At 46.1% G+C, this 23,901-nt stretch overlaps 1 protein-coding gene across 7 annotated transcripts in view; it reads right to left on the reverse strand.

Moving 5' to 3' along the window:
- Window positions 1–2,813: 2,813 nt before the first annotated feature.
- Window positions 2,814–23,901, reverse strand: part of KANSL3 (KAT8 regulatory NSL complex subunit 3) — a 41,996-nt gene continuing 20,908 nt past the window's right edge. For 6 of the 7 annotated variants that reach the window (XM_045980768.1, XM_045980767.1, XM_045980770.1 and 3 more), the window contains 17 exons: window positions 23,034–23,165; window positions 22,673–22,789; window positions 22,325–22,426; window positions 22,151–22,222; window positions 20,826–20,900; window positions 20,491–20,648; window positions 18,383–18,446; window positions 17,774–17,974; window positions 17,396–17,552; window positions 15,793–15,870; window positions 14,197–14,379; window positions 13,535–13,619; window positions 13,000–13,127; window positions 12,020–12,129; window positions 11,393–11,615; window positions 10,928–11,061; window positions 2,814–5,276 (listed from right to left, as the gene is read on the reverse strand). In XM_045980768.1, coding sequence (XP_045836724.1) covers window positions 5,256–5,276; window positions 10,928–11,061; window positions 11,393–11,615; window positions 12,020–12,129; window positions 13,000–13,127; window positions 13,535–13,619; window positions 14,197–14,379; window positions 15,793–15,870; window positions 17,396–17,552; window positions 17,774–17,974; window positions 18,383–18,446; window positions 20,491–20,648; window positions 20,826–20,900; window positions 22,151–22,222; window positions 22,325–22,426; window positions 22,673–22,789; window positions 23,034–23,165 — 2,040 coding nt within the window. In that variant the 3' untranslated portion in view covers window positions 2,814–5,255. The remainder of the gene's footprint in view (window positions 5,277–10,927; window positions 11,062–11,392; window positions 11,616–12,019; window positions 12,130–12,999; window positions 13,128–13,534; window positions 13,620–14,196; window positions 14,380–15,792; window positions 15,871–17,395; window positions 17,553–17,773; window positions 17,975–18,382; window positions 18,447–20,490; window positions 20,649–20,825; window positions 20,901–22,150; window positions 22,223–22,324; window positions 22,427–22,672; window positions 22,790–23,033; window positions 23,166–23,901) is intronic. The other variant, XM_045980769.1, reaches the window with a different exon arrangement.

Genomic DNA, 23,901 nt, shown 5'->3' on the forward strand with positions numbered 1-23,901 from the left:
TGCCTCCCTTCTTGTTGCTAATTCTTTGACCCTGGTAGGGCCATTCCCAGGGACTCCCCACTTCTCCACCCTCTGCCATGAGGAGGAGTGGACCAAGTCTAGGCCAGCCCACCCTCAGCCTGAGATCTGTAATGCCAAGTCAGACTGGAGGCTGGGGACTGAGCACTTTCTCATGGAGCCCCCTCCCCCCCAGGGCTCTACCATGCACTGTGGGCCAAACGCCAGGCACCTTCCATCTGGTACCATCTCTTCCCACGTTTGTGGGCTCAGGGTGGCTCTGTGGGCAAATAGGGTTCCATATACCATTTCCTCCATCTTCTCTACACTGGCACCTTCTCATCTACCACACCATCATGTCCACCCACTCTCTCAGCAACTGGGCTCACTTGCCTTGCCCCCATTCCCCCAAATGGTTCCCATGGCTTCTGTGCAGTCCCGCCTCTCCCCTTGAGGAGTCCTAGAGACCAGCCACAGTTTGGGCCCACTCCTAACCTGCCCAAGATCCTCTTTGCCCCTTGTCTTGATGTTGAGGACTGCCCCCTCCCCAACAAGCTGGGCCACCCCACCCACCACAAAGCCCTCTCTACAGGGAGTCTGGATGTCCCTCAGGGGAGAGAAGTGGGGACTTAAGCTGCCTCCACATTCTCCCTGCATGGAAGGCCTCCCTGGTCCTAACCTTGGTCCTTAGTTCTCCATCTGTGAAATAGGAACAGTGATTGGGCTCTCACCCAACTCCAGGGGTTGTAGATGGAAACAACTGAAGATGCCAGAATGCTGAGTAAGGTAGTTATTTACATGGTGAGGGAGAGGGAGAAGGAATGAAAAGGGATGCAGGGGGAGGAGGAAGGCAAACTGGTTGAACTGTAGGAAACCCAGGAGGGTAGGGGCGCGGCACCCATGGCAATATGTGGTAGGCTGGAGGCGGCTGAGTAAAGACACTGTTTCCTACATTTGGGTTCCAAACAGCATTTTGGTCCATTGGGTGAGTTACACTATTTAGTGTGAATCTGGAGCAGAGCTTTGTCTTCTTTCTCCTAACATCCCGAGAGACAGCAGATGGGATCCATGACTTCACTCTGCGGACTTCTGTGCCGGGGGAGAGCAGAAACAGCTGGGCTGACAGGCCATAGCCACTCATCATCCAGCATTTACTGGGCTCCCATTGGGGGCCACACACTAAGCTACACAGGCAGATGATCGGGCTCTGACCTCCAGGCCAAGTCTGGGAGAGGCTTGATCTCCAACTGGACCAAATGCAACCCAAGCCAGTATAATTCAAGGTTTGGGAAGTAGCAGTGCAGGGCTGGGGGCACAGAAAAGCTAACTGCCTGGTGTCAGCGAAGTGATGCATGTAAGCTCAAGCCAAGAGGATGAGAAAAGTAGCAAAGGGAACGGCATTTCTGGCACAGGGCACAGCACTGTGAGAAGAGCTGCCATGGAGGGAAGGATAAGGTCGCTCAGGTGAGAGGAGGTGGCCTAGGCACAGAGTTAGGGACAGGCAGGAAGGCAGGCTGAGCCAACTAGGCTCACCACATTCAGAATGTGACCCAAAAGATAGGGACTGGCCATCCATAGAGGGCTCCACAGCTGCAAAGTCCTGTGGTGGCAGGATCAAAACCAGCCCTTGGCAGGTGCACAGCAGTTGAGGTCACAAGGCAAGTAGCAGGATCTGTCAGGCTCCCTGTTAAGAATGCCTATTGAAAGAGTACGATGCTGAACATCTGGGTGGCTCAGTCGTTAAGCACTTGCCTTTGGCTCAGGTCATGATCCCAGGGTCCTGGGACTGAGTCCCACATCGGGATTCCTGCTCAGGCGGGAGTCTTCTCCTTTTCCCTCTGCCCTTCCCCTCTGCTCATTCTCTCTCTCTCAAACCAAAAAGAAAATAATGAGGCCTTTAGAACTAATGATGGTGGTGACTGGTTTCTGCTTCTTGCATCCATTGATCCTGACAAAAACATATGCTTTATGGAGATAAAAACGTAATGAAAATACTTCTGCAGTATATTTGGCTATGACCCCGTTCCTATACTCCTGAAATTTAAGACAGTTATCATTTGAACAATCTCTTTGTCTCTTACTTTCTCTGACTCCCCCAAGTCAGTGAAACCAGAGTTGGAAGGGGAAGAATGCACCTGATCTCTACAAAGGTTGGTAGCAAGATGAGCTCACGTGTACTAGGATACTCCAAGTAGTCTACCAGAACTACGGCTTCCACCTATAGAGGGTCCCAGTGCTAAATGGAGGGACCTGGAATTCAAGGACGGGAAGGAAAGTCCTCATGGATACAAGTTCACAAATAATCTGGATTCTGGAATTCATTCACCTCTAAGTCTTTATTTATCAGAGCAGATAGAGGTACAGAATGTGCAAGGGATTTCAACCTCTCAGGACCAAGGGCAAGAAACCCCACCTACTGACTCAGGCCCAGTCAAGAGCCCCACCAGGGCTGCAGTGATCACTTCAGGCTTGTTGGGAAGTGAACAGAGTAAGATCACATGAAGGCAAAGCCATCATCTCACCTCCTGGGCTAATGTCTACTCCCATGTCCCATCTCAGAACCCCAGCACAGTCCAGAGAACAGTGGCAGCAGACTGCCTGGTTCTAGCCCTACTTCTTCCACTTCCTGCTGTTTGACTTCTCGGTGCCTCTGTTTCCTCACCTGTAAAGACGGAATTACAGTACCCACCTCACGGCACCGGGTATCAGTGAGATAATCACCGGCATTACCACAGTATCTGAGCTTTTATTTTCTGTGCCACTTCACTGAGTGGTTATCAGAATAAACAGGAAAAGTCGATTTAAAACAAGCTAAATAAATCCAAAGTTGCTTTTATTTAATTGTTTTTGCTAATGTAAGAACAGAACCATGACAGCGGCTCAGCTCTATAACCCACCCAGCCCAAGACTGTTCTGGTGGTGGGGCCAAGAACAGGTAGAAGATCTTCCTCCATCAGTGACCTCTTCTTCAAGCACAAGGATATCTTCTATAGGGCATCAACATGCACCTGTCATGTTGAATGTCAAGAATTTAACCAAAGCCTTCTTGATCCTTCTACATTCTCAGTCGGTAGTACTGCCTTCTAAGGTTATGGACTCCAGGTCTGATACGTGATAGGTAGAGGAAAGCTTCCTTCCAAATTTTGAGAAGAGTGGTTGTAGAAGTCTGGAGCTGAAGGACATGACTCTATGGACTCCAGCCACCTCCAAGGTGAAAAAGAGTCAGTGTTCTTGAAACTCCCCTCTCCAGGTTTGGCTTTCTTCAAGTGTACAACCATGGGAAGCATACTAGGGTTTGCACAAACACAGGACAATGCATCAGTTTTTCCTTTGGCCCCAGCATACACTGGGCCAGCATCTTTTAGGAGCAACACTCCAGCCCTGCCTAAGCCATACTCATAAGCCATGAGTGGGTTGTTCGGGACCATCTGCCTGTCCTAAACGATTCCTAAAAGCTTCATATATTGTCTCAGTCTTACTGTCCTCGGGCCTACTGGTGTATAATCCTACCTATAAAGTTACCAAACCCCTGACCTATGGATGCCTCTCTCAGATTTCATATCTTCCTCAAACTTACTAAATCAATTTCCAAAAGCAGTTACCTACAAGCTAATTCAAGAACGAAGCCTCATTCTGTGCAAATCACTGCTGAGACCAGCTCTGCAGGAAGTCAGGGAGGGAGGGCCTAGTGTTCAAGATACTCTCTCTACACCTATCACACATGCCCCCCTCTCTGCCCACAGCACCCCTTTCTGCCTTGTCTCAGACTCCTATACACTAGGTACCCCCCTCCCAGCTGCCAGTTAGACTGGCAGGTGAGGCTCCTGGACTACAGACAGGTAGCCTGACTTGGATCTATGCTGTACCATGGGTCAGGACCCTGGACCTTGGCCACGGAATGCTGTGTACCCTCCTGCCTACAGATACTGAATAGAGCCAGAGTTACCTTGGCTAGAAACATTCTAGTGCATGGAAAGACAGGGACCTGATCTGGAGGGCAGGTAGGACATCAAATCTAAAACTACCATTGCACACAAGTATTGTGAGGACATAAGGAAGGGCTCAGAGTTCCGTCTTCAGTGATCACTGCTCCAGAGCTTGGGCTGGTACCAAGAGACCCCCACAGTAGAGTCAATGCTAATAACCTTCCATTCTAAGCAAGAAGACAAGAAGTTGTGTGGAATGGAAATAGAAACACTGAGGCATGGTCTTCATCATCTTGATGCCTAAGCTTCCTGGAACGGCCAAGATGTTAACTTAGCTGGTTATCCCTGTTTCACTTCCAAGCACTAGAAATGGACATTTCGGGCACTGGGGTTTCTTCCCTGTGATTTGGCAAATTCTTCAAATCTCCATGTCAAATCAACAGTTCCTTAGGTAATAGGTGCAAATTATTTTCTCCACAGGACTTACTGGCACATCCTTCAAACCACTTCATTTGTTCCATTCTTCTTCTTTGGCCTTTCTGGCCTTTTTGGATTTTCTGGATATAGGAACTGCCCGAAGCAGGATGAAAAAAAGAAAGGGGCCAGCTTTCACCTCCTGGTAACAGTTGCTCCCTGCCATCTATAATGGCCAAAGGGACTGAAAGATGACAGCCCAGTCCTCTTTACCCTATCATGGGTTTAAACTTAGGAGTTCCCAGGTCTCAGCAGGCTACTCATTATCTGATGTGGTTCTTAGGAGGGAGGAGTTGCATGGGACACGCTCTCCCATAACTGCTCTGTGAAAGCAACAGCAATGTCCAAAACCAGCCCTCTGGCACTGCACAACTGTTGATAGGACAGGACGATCCCAGTCCTCAGCAAAGGGCTCTCAATCCTAACTCCCTAACAAGCCCAAGACATATGGATGTCTCCTCCCAACCTGGCAGGGGCAGCAGAGACTTCCAAAAGGAACTCCTTTACTAAATGCAGTGAGTAGTCCAACACAGCTACTTGGGTCAAGTCATAGTTAATGCTGGAGAAGAAATGCCTCTGATTCAGGTAGAGCCAGATCTGCTGAGGAACCTGGGGAGTCCAGGAACCAGACCTATAGATGCCAGAGGACAACGTTCCCCTTGCTGGTGCCGTATCACCTAGCCTAATGGTTTCAAGAGACCCAGAGGCCCATTCTGAAGACAGTTGGCAGGGAGGCAATAATGGAGATCTTAAGAGGTCTTCAGATAAGTGGACAGCTCAGCAGATCGTGTGTGCCCAGGACTCACTGCACGGCAGCCATCACCAACCCAGTGAAGGAGGACATATCACTCAGCATCTTCAGGGTGCTGGAGGCAGGCGCTATGGCAGAAGAGCAAGTGAGCAAGAGTTACAACTTTGCCAGGTTAACATACCCAACCCTCTGACCCAATTGCCCCAACTCCTGAGAATTTATTCCAAAAAAGGAATTCTCGATAGGGGAAAATGCTGGACAGACAAGAGCATGTGTTCTAGCAGCCAAGTGGTTACCAGAATGTGGACTGTGCAGTCAGAGACCCACCTCTACCACTTTTTAGGGCTCGTGAGGAATGCTCTCTGAGTCTTCTTCTCCCCCTCTGTAAAACACACTGACAGCCCCTACTCTCCAGGGATGTTGTGAGATTAAATGAGACAATGTGTGTAAAGTACTTCCAGTATAAGGAGTTCAACTATGAAGGTTAGTTATTATTATTATGCATAAGGGCAGGAAAAGAAAGCAGGGAAAAGGAAAGCCTGAATGTTAAGGGTGACAGAGTTGAAGGAATTTTTCCATGATTGTTCTGACAATACAGGTTTTCAGGTCTTACCCATTTTTTAGTTATGGAGATGGATGCCTCAAACTGTTGAGCCTTGCAGCTTAGGAAGAAAAAAGCAAGGCAGAAGAGTTGGCCTTTTTTCACCAGGCTTTTCCCTGTTTTTCTAGATTTCACCTCTGGAAAACTCCTAAGAGTTCCCTGAGATGCAGAAAATGTGGGAAGGTGGAAGGCACAGGAGAGGGGATATGACTAAGGGTTTGACAATCAAAAGGATCTGCCTACATTTGCTCACCCTGCCCAAAGGCAGGGCTGTGTACAGAGGATTACTCTGTCCTGATTAGGAATACAACTGAGAGAGTGAGTCTGTTCTCCCAGGGGCCCCTGAGAGGGTTGCAAGGATGCCCCCTGGCTAGGCAGATCACTGGGCAGACCACAGTGTGGCTCAGAAAGGAGAAAGACCTTGTGACCACAGGCAAGGAATCCATTCTCAGAACTCTGATGCAGGGCACAATACAGTCTCTATCCTTCCTCCTCCTCTGACAGCTTTTCAGCTGTAAAGAGTACGTAAGAGTCCAGTTCCATAAAAGAAACGCACAGTTAATATTTATCAGTGCCAGAAACAAAACAGATAATCAAGTACTTGCACAGACCTTAGAGAAGCCTAGCCAGTGTTTATGATCTTTTTCTTTTTCATTCTATCTATAAGTATTGTAGTATGTAACCCAAAACTAAAAAAGTATTATTTTTTCCAATGTAAACACCATTATCACACATTAAAAAGTTAACAATTCCTTAATATTGGCAATTACCCACTGTTTGTATTTCCAACTGTCTCAAAAACATCATAAATGGGTGGTTGGTTTGTTTCTGAACATTCAAAAATTCAACTTCCCAGAGTGACTGCCTGGCTCAGTTGGAAGAGGATGCAACTCTTAATCTCGGGATTGTGAATTCCAGCCCCACGTTGAGTGTAGAGATTACTTAAAAATAAAAATAAAAGTTCAACTTCCCTAGGGGCGCCTGGGTGGCTCAGTGGGTTAAAGCCTCTGCCTTTCGCTCAGGTCATGATCCCAGGGTCCTGGGATCGAGCCCCGCATTGGGCTCTTTGCTTGGCAGGGAGCCTGCTTTCTCCTCTCTCTCTCTCTCTGCCTGCCTCTCTCCCTACTTGTGATCTCTATCTGTCAAACAAATAAATAAAATCTTAAAAAAAAAAAAAAAAAAAAGTTCAACTTCCCAAAGTCTGAGGAGATTCTGAGACAGCCCCTACTAATCAATCCTACCACAATAATCACTAACTTAGGCCAACCTCCTCACTAGACCAGATAAGAAAACCAAAATTGAGAAAGGTTAGGTGATTTTGCCCAGGATCACGTAGCCGGCTGAAGACAAAGGGCCCCACCCCATAGCCCACTCCCTTCCCTGATATCACACTGTCTGGCAGTGTGAACACTGAGGTAACCATTAAAAGCTTTCGAGTCAGCAAGTCTTAATCTAATAATGCATCCTTTCTCTGTAATAAAAGAATCACCACTAGAACCCTCCTAGTAATTATATACTCATTTTACTAAGATAAAAACTAACCTCTCAAGTTAATACCATCAGATCAGAAGTTAGATCCTGATCTTTATTTTTGTGCTTCAATTTAGCCCTGTAAAACAATTCTTGGTGAGCTCTATCTAGCCTCTCCTCAGCATGAAATAGTTCCCCCAGGCTGCAGCAAGCTGAAAAGGGTGATTAATAGAGGAGGTAGGTTTCATCACATGGAAGGGATATGCATTCTGTTTGGGCATCAATATGGTATCAGCAAAGGTTAAGACTCCCTGAAAATAGACCCAAATGGCTTTATAGAAAATTTCCACCAAACTATCAAGGAACTCATAATTTCTGTGCTGTATGTTTCAGAATATGAGAAAAAAATGCCTCCATCTCATTCTATAAGGATACAATACAATACAATTCAATTACAATAGCATTAATTGTATTGTCTATAGGATATAGACATTGAATATATGGTCTATAGAATAATACAGTATCATCTATATCAATACAATTGTCTATAAGGAAAGGTCTATCCTTATAGACAAGACAAATGGACAAGGAAAGCCACACACAAAAGCAGGGGTGGATGGGAAGAAAACTACATACCAATTTCACTAATAGACAGAGGCCAAGATCCTAAGTAAAAATAAAGGCAAATCGAAAGAGTAAATGTGCTTTCCCTCTGAAAAACTTGGCTTCTTTCTTCTTTGTTTTGTTCTCTTTTGATTGGGTCTTTTCTATGGGTACACAATTCAAATAAACTGGAGCATATGAAAAAAAAAAGAATAGGACATACTGAACAAGCTACTGAATCTGGAATTTAGATGATCTGACATTCAGAAATAATAAATTAGGATATAATAAATAATTAGAAATTATTAAAATAATTCATCATTTAACTGATTCAGAAGAAATGCTTATGTTCACTCATCTCATTTGATTCCAGAAAAGCTATGAACGAAATTCAAAACCCATTATTTAGCAAGAAAAATGAAAAGAATAACAATGGTTCTAACAAACTAGAAACATACTTGACATTCGGTTAACTGGATGATCTACATTATCAAACAATTATATAAAACTAATGTGAGAACAGATGGTCACGGGAAGAAAAAAGGCTCAAGTGTGTGCAGTCATCAAGAATATGAACCTTCGGGGCACGCCTGGGTGGCTCAGTGGGTTAAAGCCTCTGCCTTCGGCTCAGGTCATGATCCCAGGGTTCTGGGATCAAGCCCGGCGCCCCGCATCGGGCTCTCTGCTCAGTGGGGAGCCTGCTTCCTCCTCTCTCTCTCTGCCTACCTCTCTGCCTACTTGTGATCTCTGTCTGTCAAATAAATAAATAAATCTTAAAAAAAAAAAGATTATGAACCTTGGAGCTATAAAGGTAAAGATTTGAAGATTTATTTTTTTAAAGATTTTACTCATTTATTTGGCAGAAACAGAGACAGCGAGAGAGGGAATACAAGCAGAGGGAGTGGGAGAGGGAGAAGCAGGCTTCCTGCTCAGCAGGGAGGCCGATGTGGGGCTTGATCCCAGGACCCTGGGATCATGACCTGAGCCGAAGGCAGAGGCTTTAACCCACTGAGCCACCCAGGCGCCCGGAAGGTTCATATTCTTGATGACTGCACACACTTGAGCCTTTTTTGTTCCCGACCCTGGGATCATGACCTGAGCTGAAGGCAGACGCTTAATGACTAAGCCACCCAGGCACCCCTAAGATTTTGTTGTATAAAAATTTTTAATGTATGGGGGCGCCTGGGTGGCTCAGTTGGTTAAGCATCTGCCTTTGGCTCAGGTCATGATCCCGGGGGTCCTGGGATAGAGTCCTGTATTGGGCTCCCCACTTAACTCCCTCTGCCTACCACTGGCCCTGCTTGTGTTTGCTCTCTCTGACAAATAAATAAAATCTTAAAAAAAAATAAACAATTTCATTTTTCACTCATCAAATTAATAACATTTTAGAACACTGACTTCCATACCTGACAAAGACATGGGAAAACAGCTATTACCATTGCTATGGCTTGAAGTGTAAACTGGCTGAGCCTCGCAGGGCAATTAGCTAGCACTTAGCCAGATGTCAGACACACGTATCCTCCACTTACTGGTCTCTGGACTGTAGAAATCCCCCCGAGGCACACAAAACTCAGGAATAAGGCTGTCACTGAACCACTATTTTCTGTATCAAAAACAAAATAGCCCAACTCGCTGACAGAAGATGGTGAAATATGCTTTCGTACATCCCCCCAGCAAAACATGAGGCAGCAACTGACAAGAAGGTAAGTCTCTACGTAACCCATGCGGAAACATGTCACAATATCTGTTGTAAACAAAGACTAGTTACAAAATGGTCCACATTCTGTGATTCCATTTTTGTAAAAAAAAAAAAAAAACCAAAGTAAAATAAAATAATGTTTGTATAGCCAGAAAGATCTAAAAGAATGCATATTGCACTATTAATAGGGAATACCATCTCTGGGAGTGGTATTATGGGAAATTTTCACTTTCTAAATTACAGTATTTCTGGGGTGCCTAGGTGGCTCAGTGGATTAAGCCTCTGCCTTCGGCTCAGGTCATGATCTCAGGATCCTGGGATTGAGTCCTGCATTGGGCTCTCCGCTTGGCAAGGAGCCTGCTTCCTCCTCACTCTGCCTGTCTCTCTACCTACTTGTGATCTCTCTCTGTCAAATAAATAAATAAAATCTTTAAAAATAAATAAATAAATTACAGTATTTCTGTAATGTTTGAATTATTTAAGCACAATCACTTTTCTAATTGAAAAAAAAAAGGAATAAAAGAAAGAAGTAACACCTCCACTTTTCTGGAAAAAAAAAAAAAAAAGGCAGGGAAGGCCAACCATGATCCCAATGAATACCAGGTAACAATCTCTGCAGTATTTCCCTCAAGAGGGGGAGGCAGAACATGGTCTGGACCAGTTGGGAGCCGTCAAGTGTTAATAAGGAGCCCGCCCCCCAGGTCCCAGGCAGGATTGGTGTGGTGGGAGTGATGGGAACAGGGCCAGTCCTTTAGGCATGGCAGTCTGCACAGCACCTTTGCCCCCACAAGGAAGGCTGTGGCTGAAACAGTGCAGAGTGAAGGAAAGCACACACAACACTGGATCCCCAACTTTTTTTTTTTCACCTCTGATCTCTGAGTGGCTCTCAGATCACCATTTAAGATTAGCAACGTTTTACATGAAAAGCGCACAATGGAAATCAGACTGGCTACAAGGAACGGTTGATGACTTCGCGGTAAGAGCTACAGAAACCTAGTGTGTCCTAAAAAGATGGCAATGAATGCCAAAATTCTGGAAAGCTGACCAAAGAAAGGGTGTTAATCAACTAACTAGCCTCTACCACAACCTCCGATGCTGAAGCCAACAATGGGAAGAGAAAACGAATGGAAAGGGAACATAAATAAAACTTGGAACACTGAGGACACTACACACCCAAACACAGTTATGTATTTAATTCCCATGACAACCCAGGGAGTGCTACGAAGAGGAGACTCAGAGGTCCATGACTTGCTCAAAGTTACAAAGTGACAAAGCCTCAGGTCTGGATTTGAATCTAGTCTGCCTAAAGTCCAGCGTACTGGCAGCTCCTCCAATCAGCCAGTGGGCCAGCCCCAAACTTCCCAGTATCAGAGCCTGTGTCCTCGGTCCTCCCGGGCAGTACTCACCTGTGAGCTGGACGGCAAAGGCTGGGAGCTGGGCTCCTCTGATGGGGCTGCTCCCGAGCCCATGGGGCTCAGTGTCGTGATTCGGCTTGGTTGGCCACGCAGTGTCAGAGTAATGGTGGTAGGGACCTTCAAGCCTGACAGTGAGAGGAGGAAGGAGGGTTGTTTGTCACAGCCTCCACTTTCTCCTCCTGGAGAGTTTCTTCACATCACACACCAGCCCCTCAGCCTCCCACCTCAGTACCCTTCCCAACTGGGTCAGCTCCACCCTATCAGTCATTCTAAAAGAAACAAAAAACAGCTGTGCTCTTCTGACCTCTCCAGTGGATGGACCCACAGCTGAATCCTTGAGGGTCAATACCAGGACCCTGTTCAGTTGGGTTCAACCACATGCCTTGTCCATGTGAGAGGGGAAGGTCCTAGGGAAAGATCCCCTAAGAGTCCCCACAGCTGTCATGAGAGACTCACCTGATGCTTGGTTAGAGATCTGAGCCAGGCCAGGGAGGCTGCTTGCCAACTTAGCGAGGCCCCCATTGGTCAGCAGCTGGTGGATGGCTGTGGGTTTCCCACCAGGAGTGGCACCCAAGGAGGAGAGAGTGGTGGCCACAGGAATGGTACGGACAATGGTGCTAGTGCCCGTGGTGATGGCACCCAGGCTCTGCATGGGGGTGGGTAACTTCACACTGGTGGCCTGTGGGACACACAAGACCAGGTGATCAGAAGCTACTGCCTAACAGCAAGCAATGTTCAAGTATAGAGGACCCAGAGCATTAAAGGCTACCATGTACTGCACAGCCACTACATGCAAGGTACTCTTCCACGCATTTTCTATATACTATCTTATTTAATACTCAAAACAACCCTTTAAGAATACTATCATCCTAATTTTACAGACAAGGAAACAAAGATAGAGAGGTCAAAAAACTTGCCCAAGGCCACACACTAAGTGATGGAGCCTTAACCTCTGGTAGCTCCTAGGCATGAAGTCAGAAAGCAGTCTGTCATGACCCAGACTCCAGACCCAATTTCCCCGACAAAACCGACTAAACTGAGAGGGCCTCCTCCCCACAGCTGCCCAGCCCAGTGGATGTGCACCTGTGGGGCTGGCCCTGGGGAAGGATTTGCTGGGAGGCCAGAGGTCTTGCTGCTGATATCCTGCAAGCTGAAGCTGAGGCCTTGAAGGAGGCTGCTGGCTGATGTGGCCCCTAGGAGAGGGTAGAAGAGATGTCAGCATAGGCCCAATCCCTTATCCCAAGAGCAGCCAAATCCATCCACCCTCAACAACCAGCTAAAATGCCAATGCTCTTTCCCTGGAACATTCCCAGTGCTCTTGGAAAGACACCAGGAAGGGCTCCCTGAGCATGCACACTGCATGCTCACACGAGGAAAGGTACTCTGCTAGACACACTGTCTTGGATTTGTTCCACATATCCCAACCTGCCCCAAACCACCTACCTTACATTTTGAACAGTTTTAGGAAAACCAAAGAGAGCTTCACTCCCACCCACTTTTCAGAAATCTAAATTCCATCCTTTCCAGGGAAAAGGACAGCTTATTAAGCAAAAAGAATTCCAAATACCTGATTGATATTTGGCCACAAAACAAAGAGGGAGGTCCTCCTGAAGGAGGACACCTGCAGAGCCTTGCCTGCTGGGATCAGGCAATCAGCCCTCCCACACAGGGTGGGGTGGCCAAAGTGGAGAGATAAGCAGAGGCAGAAAGGTGCCTTGTTTTGCTAATGCTAGTATGCACAGCACAATCTCCAGTTTTCTGCAATCAGATGTGTTCAAAAACACAATGTATACAATACAAGCACTGCCACATCTTCCACCAGCTATTTCTCCTCTTTTTAGTACAAGAGACACTACCTGCAGACTGGGATATTTACTCACTGTAGATACTGAGACCAGAAACTCCCCCACTTCAAAGCTAATTCCAGCTTCCCATCAAGCCTCAATGAAAGCCTGCAACTCAGAGGAGCATCCCCCAGATTCGGCTGCTTTCCTGGGACCACCCTCCAGCAGCAGCCCAAAAGAGACTTTGCTGGGAGGTGGGGAATGCTGGGCTACAGATACCTGGGAGGGAGCTGCCAGGAGAGGTGGCCACCAGACGGCTCTGGAGTGTGTGCAAGGCACTGGGCGTGGTGCTGCTGGACACTGAGGACACTGGGCTGGACGAGACACCCCCTTCAGAAGCATTTGACCTGGAGACAAAGATAGGAGCTCTATTATCCAAAGGTCAGAGGGCAGCAGGCCCTGGCAACACAGGGAGGGTCCATGGTGGGGCCCAGCAATGCTTTCAGCAATGGATACTAGAATCTAGAGTTTCTTTGTCTCATCTTCTGAATCTGGCCTCTAGTCCTTCTGAAAGTTAGTCCTAAAATAGACTTCAAACTCTGAAGCAAGAGCTACGGGATGCTTTGCAAACTTTAAAAAAGAACTCTGAACTGACCCACCCCCACCCCAAAAAAGACAAAGATCCCACTCAGAAAGAAGTCATATTCACAAAACTGACAGAATCTAGACCATCTTTCCAAAGCACTAAATGGACCAGAGAAAAGGTAAAGAGAAGGAAAGGAACAGAGCCAGAAAGGCCAAGAAAAAGACTCACTTGGTAGTGGTGAGAAGCCCTGTGAGCTCCTTGGCCCCTGCTGAAGCCTGCCCCAGTGTCATGGTGATGGGCTTCCCTCCTGCAGCTGCAAAACAGAAAACCCCAAGGCCAATGGTCAGTCCTGCCTGGCCATACTTTTCAGGGTTTTACAGCCCAGACTAAGTGCAAAATATTATGGACAAAGACTGGACGAAGAAGAAAAACAAAGAGTAAGTATAGCAGAACAGGGAATTATTTTCTTCTATTTTTTAAACTTTCCGGAATATTTTACTTTTTTTTTTTAAGGTTTTATTTTTAAGTAGTCTGTATATCCAACATGGGGTTCACACTCATAATACTGAGACTAAGAGTCATGCTCTACTGACTGAACCAGCCAAGCATCCCTGGAATATTTCTTATCTTTAATTGAAATTGATAAAGAACAAAATGTGATGATGCTTTGAGTGACCCCACAGCTCTCTCAGATCCTCGTCCTGCCTCCCTGCTCCTGGTTCAGATCAGGTCATGGCCCACTTTTGCCCCACGTGCTACCGTGTGCCCTCTTTGCGCCAGGCACACCTTGCATTAGAGACTGAGCTGTATAGCAAGAAGTCACCAAGAGAGCAATGTTATGTGGTCTGAGAGAGCTCAGTTTTTATTTAAACAGGCTAAGAAAAACTCACCTTCTGGAGCTCCTCCTTGGGAAGGCCCTCCAGCTGGGTCCCCTTGGGAAATAAGGGACACCTTAATTTTTGGTCGCTTGGAGGTCTTACTGCCAGTAAGAGGGCTGGAAGGATGGTGGCGCTTCAGCTGGACCCTAAGATCCTCTTTCTCTGCCTCTTCCGTTTGTTCCGATGAAATGGGAACTAAGAGATGGAGCGGAAGTAAGGTCTTCCATAATCCAAAATGGCCCGAGAGACACTGACAGCACCAGCACGGGCATGACTGTGTCACACACAAAGTCACACCTCAAAGGCAACTGCTAGTGCTTCAGTCCCATCTCACTCAGGTCCCACCTGTGGTAGAAAGCCACCCTGCCCTCTCAGAGGATGGGTCCATCCCCAGCCGTTACCCTGTTCTGGAGTTAGAAGGAAGGGGGCTCTGAGTTGGTGGGAATAAAAACAAAGACGACACCCTGACCCTGCCTAGCAAAGGCCAACCAAAAAAAAAAAAAACAGAGGACTCACTACAATGGATCTAAGCAATGCTTCCTGCACTCAATGTCATAATTTTCCTGTCTCAAGCCCACCCCCACATCACACAGCTGGGGGACAGTAAACATTCCACAAAGAAGCAGTAAAGGACCACACTACCCAGTTCTCTCTAAAACAGAGAATTTCACAAGGCTCTCGGCATCCTACTCTGTCCTAAGAGCCCAGGGTGAAGGTTTGCATGCCAAATGAAGGCAATAAGAAGGATTACTGCCAGGAATCAAGGCTGGCTTTGAGTAGCTACTAGGCAAGGAAGCATTTCAGCCAAGACAACTTAACTGCTCCTGCCCGAAAGCAGAAGGGCAATAGTAGCCCATGTCACAACTAGTCCCCACATCCTTTGTACTAGGTACAGAGAAAGGCCAACTGTTCACACATGGGATCCCCCCTCTGCTGAATCAAACAGTCATCCTACACATGGCCAAACCTCTTGGACTCTGAAGTTATCCTTCACACTTCCTCAGATTCCCTTCTCTTTAAAACCAGAAGCCCACCCCAGGTCCTCTTCTTAGCATAGGTAATCAGGGGTAGGATGGGGAGGAAAACAGTAGTCATATGAGGAAGGCAGGCAGGAATGGGGGTGCTGGCCTTGGCCACAGGGCATAACCAGCTAGAAGGATCGCTGAGGGGATAAATGCATTGACTAAAATCAGAATAGGAAGGATGGTAAAAGGGAAAGGAGACACAGGTTTTATGCTGATAGTGGCTGGTGTGCTTGTAGTGGGCAGGATGGAAGCAGGAATCCAGAAGCAGGGAGAAAAACACACAAGGAAACTCAGGTTCACAGGCAATGGGCCACAGGCACACATAGGAGAAGCAGAGCCAAGAACCACAAGAGACAAAAAAGGAAAAACCATGAGAGGCAAACAGAAAGTATGGAGAAAAAGCCAACACTATATTATGGAGGAGTAAGCGAAAGGAGTCAACCAAGAAAGAATCAGAAGACAGAAAAAAGAACAGCAGGAAACCAGAGACAAAGAGAGAGGCAGGATCGGAAATAAAACAAGGGAGACATGGAGAGAAGCAGAGAGCAGAGTGTGAAAAGGTGAGAGGAAGAGCAATACTCACCAAAGAGACAGGAGGAGGTGCCGGGAGGAAGAGCTTTCCTCACCAGCATATTTTGTTTCAGAAAAGCAGCAAACTGTGCTGGAATCAATCAGAAAGAAATACAGAATCACAGCCAGCCAGAGAAAGGAGAAAAGGAGAGGGAGTAAGAAAAAGATATGAAAATGTTCTAGAAAATGGTCAGTAAGGGCTTTTTCCAGAATTACTGCATGGGTTTGACACCTGACTCCTAGCAGCTCCCTGGAATCATCTATAAACTGAAAATAATAAATGTACCTGCCTCATGGACCATTGCCAAGATTCAGTGAGCAACAGCAAGTCAAATGCCGGGAAAATGGCATGACACATAGTCAGGGTTCCATAAAATTTATCTATAATCATTCCCTCTTGCCTATGAGGCCCTGCCAAAGCCAGGGCGCTATGGCTGCTGCTCAGCACCATGATATTCTGGGGCCCATTTCAAATCCAGATCACCAATCAGTCTTCCAGAACTCCTTAGACTCTCAACTAATTATCCCCTCCAGAAGCACAGCCGACCACTGGCTCTCTCTTCATCAAAAGCCTAAACAAACACCACCAACCCAGAATTTGGCTCTGGCCACCATTTAAGATAAGGTTACAGACCATCCATGTCATCCATGTGGCCCCAAGGGGCCTGGCTTATTTTCTTCTTTTTTGTCTTTTTGCCTTCACCAATCACTCACACATGCTCCTTGTTAGCCCCCCTCTTAAGGGCACCCTCATAAGAGGCCCGAGTTTAAGTCCTGACCCTTTGGCTCCACTAAAAGAAACACAGGGGAATTGAGCAGATCAGCCTAATGTCACCTCTGCATCTCTCCACATGACAGTCAGCTCTGGTGCTGCCTCCTCCCAGGTACCCAAGACTTCAGATAATACATGTTCCTGGATACATCATCAAACACAATGCCCAAAAGGCCTTACCTTGGGGCTGCCCAACCAGATCGAAGTGGGGACAGGGGGCAAGCCACTGTTTCTTTTCTCCCTACTCAAAACACTATCACTTTACGGTAGCATTCACTGGTCTCCAGACTGTACATACAAACATTTCCCAGCCTAATCTAAAGCCTATCTGCAGAAACCCCAATAAACTTCACGGAAAGATCCCAGTATGGGAACCTTAACTCTTCAAGGGCAAAGCAAAGAAAGGGCATGATGCCAGCTGCACTGCCCCGGAATCTGAGGAAAAAAGCTCATCACCTCGTCCACATGATCTGAAGAGTGCCCTGACTGCAGGAGTGGCTGGGCAGGGAGAAGAACAGAACAAGTAGCTTCCCCAATTGGGAATCAGAAAAAATTTTGAGGCAAATATACACATAGCTCATAAAACCTAACCTCCCCAGAACACCAAAGCAAAGCTGTAATTACTGGAACTATACAGCTCCATTAATGCACGACCTTTTGTGATGTCTCACCCTTGAAAACAATCTCTGGTATTCCTTTCAACCTAATTCTGTCTGGATAGAAATGTGGGAAAGGGTGCCTCTCGCATGTCCAGAGGAAGCTACAGATACCAATACTTCTCAAATGCCACATGACCTCATTCCAAAAGATAAACCAAGAGGCCACTGGGCCAAGAAGCCGATACCTTGGGCTTGTTTGTGGGTCAGCACAGCTTCTGTCCGCTGCACGTGTCTCTTCAGAAGCTGAGCGCTCCCGATCTGACTGGACTTCTGGGCAGAGGTCACTGTAGTCACTTTGGTCTTGGGACTGGAAGTGGGGCTGCTAGACACACTGGAAAGATCCTGAGCAGGGCAAGAAGGGTAAGAGCTGAGCCAGCTGCTTGGATCTGATCACGAATTATCATGCCCCCCTGGAATTCCCTGCCCTGGAATTCTCTCACAGGAACTCAACGGTCTACAACACTGGCAAGGCAGACAAGCACCCCCAGAAATGAAGGAACCAACTCCACAGTTCTACGTCCCCAACCGAAGTGCTCCCTCTGCTCCCCACCTTCCTGCATTACCTCTGAGCCTGAGGGTGAGGCAGGCAGCTTGGCAGCTGGTGAGGCAGGCCGACTGCCCCGCTCGGGGACCTCAAAGGCCAGGTCTCTTCGGGCTGCGTCCCGAGGCTTCTTCTTCTTCTCAGCATCCTGATCCCGAGGCTCAGAGCCCATGTGCCCATCAGCACGAGTGAGCACTCCAGTCAGAAAGTCCACAATCTCATCCTAGTGTGAAGAGGGCCCAGGCCACTCACTCCTCAGTCTAGGAACAGGAGCCTCCCTGGCAGGTTCAACTCAATTCAACTAACTCGGCTTTGGCATCAGATGTGTCCTTCTCCATGCACAACGAGCCAAGCACAAACCCCAGCCTCAGCCAAAGACCAGCAGAAGCCTGTGCCCTGACGCCTCTGTAGGGTGGTACTCTGGGGTGGTCGTGCTCCCCCACTCCTCCATATATATGTCCGCTTCCTCCCCTCTCTCTTTCCCCTTTCCTTATGATTTAGTTCTGTCAGAGGTCCCACTGGATACTCCTTCACCCTTCAAAGCCAAAGACACTGCTGCCAATAAGATCAAGCCTAAAAGCTTATAGAAAGACAAGCCTCGCTGAGAAAAACACATGAAACAACTGCATACCTGAATGCATCTGTCCACCATGCTCTGAGTCAGCCCCTCTGATTTCTTCTTTGCTTTGCTTATTCTAAGAGACAGAGAGGAGGAAATGTTTATTTTAAACATTCCATGACATCATATGGAAGTGAGAATGGATTTCTCTTCTGTGTTGGCTATTCTCTGAGCCCAGGAAGGAGGACCACGTTAGCCCTCAGGCAGGTATCACCACTTCTCTAAACCTCATGTTCCACATCTGCAAAATGGAATCATAACACCTCACTCATGGACTTGTGAGAATTACAAAAATAATATATGCAGAGAACCAGAGAACATGTGAAAATTGCCTAGGACTGTACATTCCTAAAGTCCCATACTTATGGCTTCCCAGATAAACTCTGACTTTTATGACCTCATCTAGAAGTCCCCCAACAAAGGCCCAAACCCTGAGATTACTGGATGCTGCTGCATGAGATTAGCAGTAGACAAAACGTGGTCATAGGTTACTTCTAAAAAGGTAAGAGAAAATAATCACCTGGCTACATTCCCCTCTTTGGAAGCTAGTTTTAAAACCCCTGACTTCTGACTGAGGGTCTCAGCAGAGAGAAAAACAGGACTCCGAATGACAGGGTAGAGAACAATATTCTGGGCCTTCAAATTCTGAGAACCCCAATTTACTGGCTGTTGACCTCTGACCCTATGTAGCACCCTCATCTTACATATGAGGACAGCGGGTCCCAGAAGTTAAGCAGCTAAACCAAGGTTCTTAGCAAAGCAGCCAAGATTGAACTGAGTCTCCTGATTCTCAGGCCAACACTCGAGGATCTTGCAAACACATCTCATAAGCAGCCTCACAACTTAACTCCACTGAAGTGTTCCCTCACTGCTACTCAACACACACACATAGCCCCACATACAATCTACCCTCCTATAGATAAGAATGTCTGAATAACCAACAAACAAAATGTATTTACAAGAAAATACTGCTTTGAGCACGAAAGGATTAGACTCTAGACCCACAAGGAACAGCCAAATGACAAAGATCAGAAGGACCTCTCTAAAACATCACTGGGTAAGAAACTGACAAGACCGGTGGGAGCAGGTACTTGTTTTAAACTCACTAGCTAAGGCACACAAATGAAATTACTCTCTCAAACTGAATATTTAAAAAAAGGAAGCCCAACAAATGACACACCTCTTTTTCAGGACATTTCATGGAAGCCTAATTAAAGGCCCTACAGGCAGCCAGTCTTTTAAGGGAGAAGTGGCCATCTCAACCACCTAAGGTGCCCCTTCCAAACTCCAGCTGTTTTTACTCCAAAATATATTAAAGGATGTTTAATACAAATAAAAGCTACATTCACGTACATCCTCAGTAAGAAACAAAATATAAAGAAGTGTCTACCCCAGTGAAAGCACAATGACCAAGACTGCATTCACTGTGTCTCAAATTATCTCCCTCGCACTGGGTAACTACTAATCGCAAAGGGAAACAGAGTAACTTCTCAGTAGAGAAACCTAGAAGATGCCACCTTCACCACGTGGTCAAGGTTAATGTCCCCAGTGATAAGACATATCAAAATCATCATGTAGGCCCAGGGAGGATGCACTGAGGGCTTATCAACTGGCAGTCCTGCCAAAAATGCACATGCTCAACCTAATCACAAAAAATGTTAAAAACCTAAATTGAGGGACAGCCTACAAAATAAGTTCAAAATGTCAAGGTCATGAAAGACTAAAGAATACTATCAAACTCAAGGAGACTGAGGAGATAGGCAACTAATAACACGTGATTCAGGACTGGACACTGGATAGGAAAAGGACATTAGTGAGCCAACTGACAATATCTGCAACTGTACATTAGAAAATCGTATCATACAATGTTAACGTCCTCATTTTGATAATCATACTCTGGTTATTTAAGATGTTCACATTTGGGAAATCTGAGTTTAGAGTCTGTAAGAAATTTTTGTACTATTTTTGCCTTTTTATAAATCTGAACTAGTTTAAAATGTAAAATGGCTCCCCCTTTCACAGAAGCAGATTTAGTCTGTAGTTACATCACCACCTCACAGGTCTCTCTCTCCAACACTACAACATGACTCTCTCACAACTCTGGGGGAAGCCACACACACCTGAGATTATCGTCAGCTCCCCCAACCACCACCAAGCTGTTCTCAGCCCGAATCTTCTCCCGGAAATCTTCCATGGCTTCAGGATGACACTGCAAGGAATTCTGCCCAATGACAAAGAGGACTGGAGTCTTCATATCCAAGAGGGGATCATCCACATCCTAAAACATGAACAGGTTTTATAATCAGCCAGTTACTACTAACTGAGGGCTGACCTGTCAAGTCCGCTGAGCAGAGTCAACTGGGCAACTAGTCGCTGAGTGCCAGTTTGGGTAATGCATGCACCCCCTTATTCTCACCAGCCTGTGACCCACCAATCAGCTGCACCCCATGCTTACCCCTCTGGGACCATCCACAGTAAGTAAAGGAAACCCAAGGCAGACAACTGCAGTGACATACTCCAACACTGACACCTGGAAATAATACAATAGTTTGTCTCAAGGTCAACTGACTTTACTGCAGCTACACCCTACCCAGAGTCCAGAGGTGGTCCAGATCTACTAGCTCGTCCCATCTCTATCTCCCCAGTCCTAATCCATAGGAGTACCAGCCATAGTGGCGGCAGTAAGATCATAAGACACAAGATCCCAGGACACAAAATGGAGCCCTGAGAGAACCTCAGCAGGGCTGAACCATGGAATGGGAGGCTCAGTGCTTTCATCCTATTAATTCCCTAGACTTGAGTTTTCCTATTCACTTTTTCCTCCACTAATAGCAAATACAATCAGAAAGACACAAATGTTGCTCTTCATCCTTAAGCAAAGAAAATCTCTCCCTTTTGAATCTATGGTTAGCTCCCAGGCACTTCAAACTTGTTTGAGCAGTTGCTGACTGAATTCTGTCATTCCCAGGACCAGGGAGTGTCAGGAGACAGGCTCCTTCCTCTATCAGCCCTAGATGTCATACCTGACCAGGCCACACGAAGCAGCAGAGACTCGACTTATTTGATTCACTTGAGAACTGGGACTTTGAGCAGGTCAGGGACACTTACACAAACTAATATACACACAAATGTATGTAAAGTAATAAATAGAAGATTCCTTAATGTCTTACAAAGGGACAGAATATGAACACAACATCAATACAACACAACATCAAATTCCAAAGCTACTAAAATTTATGCCTGCTAGTATTTTTTTTAAGGTGGGAGAACAGCACTTACATTTGGGAGTGGGGGAGGAATTTTGCTTTTCAGAGATACATATGCATATATATACACACATGCATATATACACACACATATTACATATATATCACAAATGATAAATATGTATATACACACATACACTATATATATAGAGATATATAGATATATATATATATATATCACAAATGATAAATGACATTTGGGATTTTCTTCAAGATAATTGGAGGAGACAGAAAGTGGACAGGGGTAATATGAAAAAAGTCTGACCATGAGTAAATCACTGGTAAATCATAGTGAGGAGCCCACAGGATTTATTATCGGTCTGTTCTCCCTTTAATTTTCTGTTTAAAATTTCAACAATAAAGTTAGTCTTCTATACCTTAAAATGCATATATGTAGGCAGATCACCTAGCACAGTGTCTAGAACATAAAAAAGGACTCAATGGTAGCAATCAGCAATAACAGCATCAGTATTCTATCCCAAGACAGCCTCCAAATGAGATGGCAATTACTTACGTGACAGGCCACCAGCGCTCCTGTATTCCAGCCAATCAAGATAATGGGTTTGTGGGGGAAATGGCTGTGAATCTTTTTGGGAGGAGAAAGAAGACAGTAAGACAGGAGGCTGGGCCAAAAGCAAGCCCAGCATGCTGGGGGTGCCAATGCGACCTGAAACAAGGGCACTCTCACCTCCAGTACTTTGCTTCTCACTGCCCCAATCATATGCTCCAGACACTGCAGAACTCCTACCCCACTACCGTTGTTCAGCAGATGGGTTGCTACAGGGATGACCTGAAGGAAAGAAAGTGGCAGTCATGCCAGCAGAGATTAAGTTTCAAATCCTCTCTCAATTCTGCTTAACCTACCCTAAATCCCTTCAACCTTGGATAAGCACCATTAGAATTAAAAACAAAAAGACAGTGGGGGAATGATGAACATTTAAGTCCTCGATTTTGACTCCCTCCCACATTCTGTCTGCTCAGTCTTCCAAGACTCTATTCCAACCCAGGAGACAGTTCCTCTTATCCCCACACATACCTTGCCTAAGCAGGAGAGCTGAGACTGCCAGAAGCGGTGGCGGCGTGATGTGGGGAACACAGAGCTAGAAGGCCCAGAGGAGGCAATGAGAATGAGAGGAGAGCCGGGGAGCTTGCTCTAAGGAGGAAGAACCCCAGAGAGAACCAGTGAGGGTGAGATGTTACTCCACAGAATTTCAAGTATCCCAATACCTTTTTTATCCCCACCACTGCCAATTTCCTTACGAAACTCTGCTAAGCACTATACACAACCAGTTATTAATGGGAAAGTTAAGTCAATTATTACCCTCTTACTAAGGTTCTGAGAGCAGATTCTAAAAATTTTGTGGGTCATAGTTAAGTCTTGAGCTGCTCTGACTTACTGGTTTGTTATGAGAAAGTACGCCCACAGCAGGATCCCAGGGCCTCTTCAGCAGGAGGGACAAGGCCTCGGCTCCTGCAGCCCCAGTCTTCGTGTTAGAGGACACAAGCATCCGGTCGATCAAAGTAGGGATCTAGAAGCAAAAGCAAAGATCCCTCCAGTGTGAAGCAGGAGACCTGCACACTAGCAGGATTCAGGTGGGAAGAAAGACCCCCCCGACTGTGAGCCATAGGCAGACTTGGATTAAGCCTCTCAAACTTTACTTGGGCAAAAGTACAAATAAATGGATGGCTGAAAAGTATGTCTCCCATCATTCAAGGTAAATAAGTACGATCCTTTGGAAAAAACTTGGTGAAATGCATTAAGAGACTTAAATTTATTCTTATCCCCTTCCCAAAGGATTTTTTTTTTTAAGTTTTTTTTTTAATTTATTGACAGAGACAGGGAACGAGCACAAGCACAGGAAGCAGCAGGCAGAGGGAGAGGCAGAGGTAGGCTCCCTGCTGAGCCAGGAGCCCAGTGTGGAACTTGATCCCAGGATCCTGGGATCATGACCTGAGCCGAAGGCAGACACTTAACCCACCAAGCCACCCAGGCATTCGACCCTTCCCAAAGGATTCTACTTCTGAGAACTTCTCCTAACAAAATGTATCAAAAACACAAATATACACATGGTGTTTGTGGGGGTGGGGGTTATGGATAAAAGACAAATTCATTCTCAATAATGATTAAAAAAGAAGAAATAACCTAAATACGTCTATAAGAGAATGATTAAGCAAATTATCCACATAACTAGATATTAAGGGTTAATTTAAAATATTTAAAAGAATTTGTAATAAGGAAGTAACTATACTAAAATGTTAAAGAAA

The sequence above is a fragment of the Meles meles genome, chromosome 16 (genome assembly GCF_922984935.1).
Source record: "Meles meles chromosome 16, mMelMel3.1 paternal haplotype, whole genome shotgun sequence".
NCBI classification, from domain to species: domain Eukaryota; kingdom Metazoa; phylum Chordata; class Mammalia; order Carnivora; family Mustelidae; genus Meles; species Meles meles.